Raw genomic sequence first — 8970 nt, 5'->3', positions numbered from 1 at the left:
ACAAAGATTTCGGATCATTGATTCTTTGAACCTTATAAAAACCAACTCATTTGTAGAAACAGAACACTTCAAGAGTTGATCCCTATAAAATCAAGCAAATCAATCACATCTGTACAGTTAAAATTTAAAACAAAAAACAAAAAAACAACCTGATTTAGCACAAATCATTTCTCACCTACCCATTATTATATATATATATATATATATATATATAGCCACACACATGTCCACAGTTAACATTTGAGAAATAGATTTGTCATTTCAAAATAAAGACCAGACTCAGAATAAGGGTACAGGAGATCCTTCCCAGGAGAAAAAGTAAAGGAGGAAGAGAGTGAATATTATTGTAGACTCAGAATAAGGGTACAGGAGATCCTTTCTAAGAGAAAAAGAAAAGGAGGAAGAGAGTGAATGCTATTGTAGTGGATTACAATACAGTAACCCAAGCTTTCCCTCCTTGTGTGAATTTCTTGAGCCTTCCAAAGAGCATGACAATCAGAATGACGATTTTGCCCTTCCAGCTCCATTTTCCTGAGAAGCTGACCCATGAGTCCTGGCACTGTCTGTTAGAGAGTTTCTGTAGCCGTTGGCAGCTGTAACCCGTTGTCAGACCCACATTGCCGTAGGCACTGCAGTGGAAAAAAAAATCAACAAGTTTTTAAATTCAAAATACCATGTGTACATGATGGAGCAGCTAATTTCCAATATAAGATTTCATGTGATTTGGAATCATATATTTAGAAATATTGCAAGGTGGCCAACATGATTTGGATTCAGCAGGCAAGTGATTAAAATGGATCCAAGTGTGACTTCAGGTCTCTCTCTCTCTCACTTTTTCACATTTGCTAGTATGTCAGAAAGGACAATTCTCATTTGGGGCGATGATGCAGGAGTGGGAGCGAGACACTGCAGGTCTATAGGGTCCATTTGGATTCATTTTGATTATTTAGTTTTTTTTTAATTATTTAGTTTGGATCTTAGTTTAGAATAATATTTTGAATCTTATTTGATATCAGATCTATCTCAGATCCGTATTAGAATTAGGGTTTCTGAACTTTCTCTTTCGTTTGCTATAAATGATCATTGTAAAGAGGGAGAAGAAAGGATCATGATGAATTATTTATGAATTTTAGTTATTTTTTTTGGAATTTTTTGGTTATTTTTTGCATTAATAATAGGTAATTAGTTTTCTAGTTATTGTATTCATTTTACGGGGTTCAAAAGCGATCCTCTGTTCATTGCATCAGGCAAAAAAAAGTGCTATTAGTGGTAAGCAACCAAACAAAAAAAAATCAGAATCAAGCCATGGAAATGTTATAGTCATATGGAAAATGACTCCCAAATATGCAATTCTAGTGTCCAAGAAGGAACTTTTAGTCCATTTTTCTGCTAGCTGGTGCTGCCCTATATAAAACATAGTTATGTGACATTGTGATATGAGAAGTGTTGTGCAGGCCTCCTAGGGTTCGAGTTTTGTTGACCACATATTTGCTTCCACCAAATGGAGGGCCGCAATTGGTAGAACCGATCCATAGTTGGGTCGAGCTTGACCCAACCCACATCTGAGCCCTTTGCAACCCTAATGTTGGTTGAAATTTGAGTTTTAAAATATATAGTAAATCCAAATTAAATTTAAACATGAACTAATTTTCCTGTGAAAGCAAAAAATTTCATAAAGGTATTATCTAATTTGAATCTAATACAGTCTAGTAGTACAAATATTAACCCAGTCTCGACACTAAAATGGATCCTGTGTTTTAGATTCATATTTGAAAAAAGTGTTAGAATTGGATTACAGGTATGCTAAAATGTGATATGGATTGATATTTAATTTGGATCCAGTATTGCCATCTAAAATAAATGTTCGAGTTCAACATATTACATTGGAGTCTGGCCCAAATTTGGATTCAAAATCAAACTTTGGTTGACCATGATTCAGCGCCTTGTATCTGACCCATTTGCATTCATTTTCAATTTAGCATGTGGGTTATCTCTATGATGTGCAAATGGATCAGGTTCAGTCGAATCTCCTACCCAAATCCTACACTTCTTTGTTGGACATGGATATCAGCTTAGATCAGGATGAATATTTTGGATTGTATTCATACTTTATTGATCAGATGTAGGATCCAAATTGGAATCAGTAATATCTAGAGAATATATGCTCGCATGACGATTTCATTCCTAAGCATGAGAGAGAGAGAGAGAGAGAGAGAGAGAGAGAGAGAGAGAGAGAGAGAGAGAGAGAGAGAATGGATCTCATTTGCACAACTAATCAAACATCAGAAAATGAAAATGAAAAACATAATGTGATTTGAAATCACGTGTGATTTTGATGCAAGAGCCGAGGGACACATATTCAGGTATATATGGTTCATTTAAAATCCATATTATTTTAGTTTGGATATTTTCTTATTTTGGGTAATTGTAATGGATATTGGATCTCAATAATTGATACATGTGGCATTTTAGTGGTTTATTAGAATTAAAATAATTTTTCTTAATTGATGTTTTTTATAAGCGGTAGTTTAAGTCTCTTAGGGTTAGGATTCTTCGCCTTAAAATTATAGAGAAGATTTAGGATTAGAGACAATGGAAACTAGAGTTGAAGATGAGATAAATTTTAGTTATTTTTCTTTAATTTTTATTATTTTCAGATTTATTTCATATTTTTCCTAAATAATTCGTAGTTGGTTAAAAAATCCTCATAAATCGGCCATACGATTTGCATCAGATTTGGAATCACAGGACTCCAAATCATGTGATTCCAAATAACATGGGACGCAACCAAACATTAAATGTTCCCCTCCCAATGCTAAACCTTGGTCTTACGTAGAACGTGCAATAAATTTTCCAGGATGAATTAAAACCCAACTCGAGCCAAACGTTGAGGAGACATGATTTTACACTCTCCATGACAAAAACTAGGATAATGGCCTACTTAAACTAGGCCAATGGGTTGAGTTTGCACCCGGTACCTGACCCACCCAGAACCTGATTTTTTAAGTAAGAACATGAAAAGTACCGACCCAAATAATATTCAGATTGATCCAAACCCAACCTGATCGAAATGTGGGCCGGGTTTAGGTTATGATTTTTGCCAAGTGTCCAAACCGATCAGAATATTTACATGTAGTTTTAGGCCTTGTTTGTTTCATGCAACTTACATGAGAATCTTGGATTAATGAAACAAATATCAAATCATCATGGTGATAAATTGTCATGTTGGTACAAGTGGGCCCCCATTTTTTTTCACTATGTTCCTTCACTTTAAAATGAAGCAAACTGGGCCATAGTAAAAGTAAAATTTTGAAATTATGTGAGCCCTGATTTTTAGTTAGTAAAAAAACTAGTTTTTTTTTTTTACATTTTAATATATTTACATGTAATTAAAAAATATATGTATTATTAAACAATGTCAAGATAATGGTCGTACGAATCCGTGTCCGAATCCTCATTTCTGCATCATCTAAGCCTTGTGCAAAACCAATGACAATGACAACGACAACAGACACACACTGTGCATCCGGTTGGTGCAACGGCCTTTTTTTTTTGTGCTTCCATTGGCCGTTGCACCTTACAAGGGTAGCAAAATATTTTATTATATATATATATATAGAGAGAGAGAGAGAGAGGGAGAACATGTTAAATAGAAATATGTTAGCTAGATATTTGAGACACATTTTCTGCAAATGGATCTGGCCCTGCAGATGTGTTCAGCATGGTTCGTTAGGAATCAGCTGTTGGATCGCATCTTTTCAACAAAAAACATAATTTTTCGGATGCTTGAATATTTATGAAAATTTAGAGTCATGCATTGACTTCAAGCCATAAAAGATTTTGTGAATCATAATCGGATGATCCATGATCCTGTTCCTATAAAACCAAGCATGTAATCACATCCATACAGTGAAATAAAAAAACAAAAAAACTATAAACATCTCAGTTCACACTCGTTCAGTTAACATATTTTAGTAGACTATATATATATATATATATATATATATATATATATATATATATATATATATATATATATATATATATATATATATATATATATAAGAGAGTAATGCGCTCTTCTTGCGCACCTTCTGGTTCTGCCCCTTTAAAAAATGTTGTTTTTGGGTTTTTTTCTCACATCTAACATCATATATGTGAATCTGTGATCTATAGGTTTTGTTTAGTGGGAATCGGTTTTTGGATAATTGGGATATGATCTGTATACAGGTTTTTTCGGTGATCCAAAATCAATGGATATGAAGGTAGCAGTTTTTTCAGGCTCATAAAATCATGTTTTTTCATCTAAAAAACATGATCCAGGAGTCGATTCCTACTAAATCGAGCATGCTAAACACATCCAACGGTTCAAAACCATTTCAAAACTATGATGCGGGGCAGAACAAAAAATGAGGCCTAAGATGTTCGGTATATATATAACCCTTATTGAAAGAAAATAAAGGACAGGTATAATGCCCTTGCCTTGCTACTTCGAATGCTATGTTCAAGACGTTGAAATTTAAGGGGTCTTCACGAAGATGTCTTCGTTCGGTGAGGCAAACTAGCACAACAAATAACACGGGATAAGCAGCTTGAGGAAGCACAAGATATTTTCCCACTTCTCCTCTCTTCTTGTTACTGCTGCCAGTCTTGCTTTTTCTTGGTCTATCCATTTTTAACGGCAACACAAATGTATAGGGAGGAAGATACCTGCAATATTTTCAAATTGAAAGAAACTTCGATTATTAAGTGACGTATTGTTCTCTTGCTTTGCATTGCTTTTCTCTAGAAGCAACAAATATGTGAACAGAAGAAAAGGGGGCATAAGCACCCCCAAGTCTTGCATATTATAATTCCCAATGACTATATTCACACTGAATAAATAGCTCTTTTATTTTATTCAAACTTGTCCAAATGACACGTAAATAGCATGATCCCAATAAAAGAATAAAGTGTTATTACTACATACGTCAACTATTGAAGACCAAAAGGTAGTCACGTAAAACTTACACCTATTGTTCAAAGCATAAGGTTGACAAAACCATCATTGCTTTCTTAAACCAAGATTGCCAGGAAGAGAAACGGACACGGAAACTAGAATGTGAAACTGGATATATATATATATATATATATATAAAGAGAGAGAAAGAGAGAGCAATGCTATGGTACTCCTGAAGTACCTACTCCCACAAACTAGAAATCATGGTTGGAGGTTGTATCTTCTCAATTAAACCTTATGGATGTACTCACCTTAGTTTATTTGATAGGAATCATGCTTTTGATCATGTTTTTTGGTCATAAAAGTAAGTTTTTTTAAGTTATAAATTTTTTATACATTGTGAGCCATTGATTTTTAAGTCTTAAAAAACATACATATATACTATAATTACATGATTTAAAACTTGTCCTCTACTAAATAATGCTTATAGATAGTATCTGATCAACTAAAAAGGTTTAATAAATTTGACAATCTAAAGCTTCTATTAAGTGGAGTAGGTACTTCGGGAGCATCATATCTTATATATATATATATATATATATATATATATATATATATATATATATATATATATATATATATATATATATATATATATATATATATATATACACTAAAAATCATTGTTGTAGGTTGTATCTTCTCAATCAGACCTTATGAACGTAATCAACATAGTTTATTTGATAGGAATCATGCTTTGGATTATGTTTTTTGGACATAAAAATAGAGCTTTTTAAGTCATAAAATTTTGATATATTGTGAGCTATTGATTTTTTAAGGTCTAAAAAACCCTACATATATGCTATAATCTCATGATCCAATTTTTTTTCACTAAATAATGTGTATAGATCAATATCAAGGTTGTTAAATGCGATGAGGCGAAGTGAGGCATTGAGCCTGCGCTTCGCCTCTGAGGTGTACGCGTAAGGTACTGAAGTGTACGCCTCTCACAACACTACTTGTATGTCGGTAAACTTTCTTGGGGTGCTGATGATCATTTACGCCTTGTGGGCTCTCAAGGAATGGAAGGCCGAAGAGAAGGCCCATGGTAGCATCTCAGAATTGCCTAAACCATGGTAAATCCCATGTATACTTTTTTTATATTTACTTTAAGCGCATCACAGCAACACCTCAGTACCTTGAGCGTACGCCTCGCCTCTGAGGCGTACGCTTCAGGTACTGAGGCGTACGCCTCTCACAACACTGATCAATATTTATAAGGTCTGATCAACAAAAATGTTCATTTTTTTTTAAAATCTAAAGCTTCTATTAGGTGAGAGTAGGTGCTCCCGGAGCACCTTATCATTATTCACATATATATATATATATATATATATATATATATATATATATATATAGAGAGAGAGAGAGAGAGAGAGAGAGAGAGAGAGAGAGAGAGAGAGTAAATATTGACAATATGCATGAAAAATATTAGAAGTTATACACAAACTTTGCTTTTTTACTAATATTATGATAAATAATAAGAGTTAACAAATTTATTTCTTTTATAAAATATATGATTACATTGGATGCAACTATAAAACTATTGCTTTTAATAAAATGTTGAATATTATAGATAAAGCATTTAAATGCAACATAGGTTCAAATAGAATCAAGAAATAATTGAAAATAATGTGGTTAAATTAAATTTTGGGATTTCTCTATTTCATCCAATACATCACATCCTTATTAATATTAAAAATATATGCAAAGTTTGTTTTTAAATAAATAATTAAGATTTTGAATATCGTGTATCTCGACTTTCTATTGGAAAAAAACTTATTTAAGAGAAATGTGAAAGAAATGTATGGGAAACGTGCTTCCCAAATAAGGTTAAACGAATTTCTCATATAAAGTAGATATGATTCCATTGTCATGTGAAACAAGATTCTCATTTGATTAAAAACCAGAAATGGTTTCTCAGGAAACAGTTTCTCACTTGTAAATAAAGTTTCTGGTGACCCTGGATGAAACCATATATTCGCTGATATTTTTGTTTCTGATTTCTATTAATTTAGTGAACGTGATTGGATGGCAGATTGCAGGGAAACATGAAATTAGAAACATTGTAAATTTAGAAATCTTTTTTAATGCTTGTATTATTAGATCAACATTATGATTATCCAAAAATGCATCATTGCCTAGCCACATTTGACAAAACCAAAACAAAATTTGAGTTACAGTTTCATTATCCTTTTTTGGTTCATTTGTTTAATCAAGGCCAATTCAATATCCATGGCAAAATGAGACCAGAACTTATTGAACTGAAGATTTCATGAAAAAGAGTAAGAAACTAAGAACCATCTACTCACATCATAACTATGTAGATCACCAACAGTGCCGCCGAGAAAGAGGAAAGATCGAAAGCCGTTTCGCCGGCGTGCCGCACATTAACCGATTGAAAGAGTCCAGCCACCACTTTCTGGTAAACATTAAGGCCTGCTGCTGATCCCCACTGTAGAAAGCCAAGCATGATGAACTGCAACAGTGTAAACCCAATATTAGATAGGGTGAGATACACAGAGCTCTTCCATGGGAATAGATGGGTGTAGCCAAGCTCCTGGCCTCTCTTCCACAGGTAGTCATATTCTTTTCTTGTGCTCCATTTCCTAAGCACCCATATGATGAGAGTCAAGCATAGAGGGAACAGAGTGTTCCCCACAAGAATCTGAACCATGACCATCAACAAAAAACCAGAGTCTGCTTTGAAGACTATCATGCTCTCATTGTTAGGGAGGAACCCACAGTTCACAAATGAAGAAACTGTGGTGAAAGTTGAGAATGTCACCACATTGAGGCTCTTCCCTTGAAGTACTGCTCTAGCACTGGGGATCACTCCAAAATAAGCCAACACAGTCAATGAACCAAAAATGTTAACAAACATGTAAAAACCCAAAGCCACATATGCTAAACACTTTATGGATTTAATTTTCAAGTCACCACTATTCAGCACATCTGTTTCTGATCCATGAGTCCAATCGTTAATGGTGGCATCATTTGTGCTGCCGTTGTCGACGGCGGCACTTGACCGGCTTGGTTGGATCTCCAATGCCAATTCGAAATTGGCTGCGCCGTGATCGCTGACCCTCCAATTACGTGTTTGTTGCCTCAACTCTTTACCATGAAAGTTGACAGTCTTGAAGAGCAATGTAAGAGCAGATAGGAAGATCTCACCTCCAACGAACATGAGGAAGATGAGGACTACAAACTGAGAATTTGACAAGTCCTCCATGTTTATCGACGCCAAGCTTGAAGCGGTGGTCGCCGATACGGACATGAAGAAGAGATTTAGATTGCTCAGCCTGTTAGCCCCAGTGGGCTTCTCATTCTCCAGAAGCATCAAGGCAATAAAGCCCAGTGTAGAGAAGAACGTGAAATACAGCAGCTCTAGACAGAACTGGTGCAAATGCCAAAGGGTGAGCCTATATGACCATTTGAAGAACTCACAGGTCCTTTTGTGGAACCCATAGTACCATGACAGGAAATTCACCGTGATACGATGAAATCCTTGCATGGTATGGAGAGGTAAAAGGAGGCTTGGAAATGTGTGTGCGTGTGTGTGTGTGAGAGAGAGAGATTTGAAATCAAGAAGAGTTGATGGATATTTAAAAATGGAAAGGGGAGCATCTTTCAAGGGTCATGGTGAATCTATGCGAGTTAGCAAGTGTTTGGCTGGGGGTGAAGTGGAGGAAGAATGAGAAAAAATAATTAAGTGCAAGTGGAGTGAGGAAGCCTAATGCAAGAGGGAAGTTTGAGGTGGCTTGGCATTACTTGCCAAGCAGTAGAAGTTAGTGCAAGAAAGTTGAGGGGTGGGCTTTGAATTATTAGGTCAATCAAGCGGTTTGGATTCTTTGTTTTAGAGAAAAGGCAAAAGTTTTTTATTCCTGTCAAGATCATCTTTACATTTACAACGCTATTATGCTCATGCTACAAAGCACTTTCGGAAGGCAAAGAATTAGCCTTCCGAGTTC

General features: G+C 35.0%; 1 protein-coding gene across 1 annotated transcript; it reads right to left on the bottom strand.

Moving 5' to 3' along the window:
* Positions 1-296: 296 nt before the first annotated feature.
* On the bottom strand, positions 297-8557 carry LOC149815363 (cation transporter HKT1;3-like). Its single transcript, XM_089989953.1, has 3 exons — positions 7312-8557; positions 4483-4710; positions 297-629 (listed from the first exon to the last, which is right to left on the bottom strand). The coding sequence occupies exons 1-3, from the start codon at positions 8511-8513 to the stop codon at positions 428-430; spliced, it is 1632 nt and encodes a 543-aa protein (XP_089846079.1). The 5' UTR covers positions 8514-8557; the 3' UTR covers positions 297-427.
* Between the last annotated feature and the right edge of the window lie 413 nt (positions 8558-8970).

The sequence above is a fragment of the Nuphar pumila genome, chromosome 15 (assembly GCF_984573655.1).
Source record: "Nuphar pumila chromosome 15, dmNupPumi1.hap1.1, whole genome shotgun sequence".
In the NCBI taxonomy this organism is placed as follows: Eukaryota; Viridiplantae; Streptophyta; class Magnoliopsida; order Nymphaeales; family Nymphaeaceae; genus Nuphar; species Nuphar pumila.
The sequence above is the reverse complement of the archived record's forward strand: the minus strand, read 5'-3'. Positions and strand labels throughout refer to the sequence as shown.

Coding starts and splice junctions, on each gene's coding strand:
- LOC149815363 (XM_089989953.1), bottom strand. CDS start 8,513: ATGCAAGGATTTCATCGTATCACGGTGAATTTCCTGTCATGGTACTAT. Junction 4,711..7,311: donor GTGATCTACATAGTTATGAT/GTGAGTAGATGG, acceptor AAAATATTGCAG/GTATCTTCCTCCCTATACAT. Junction 630..4,482: donor ATAGCATTCGAAGTAGCAAG/GCAAGGGCATTA, acceptor TTTCCACTGCAG/TGCCTACGGCAATGTGGGTC.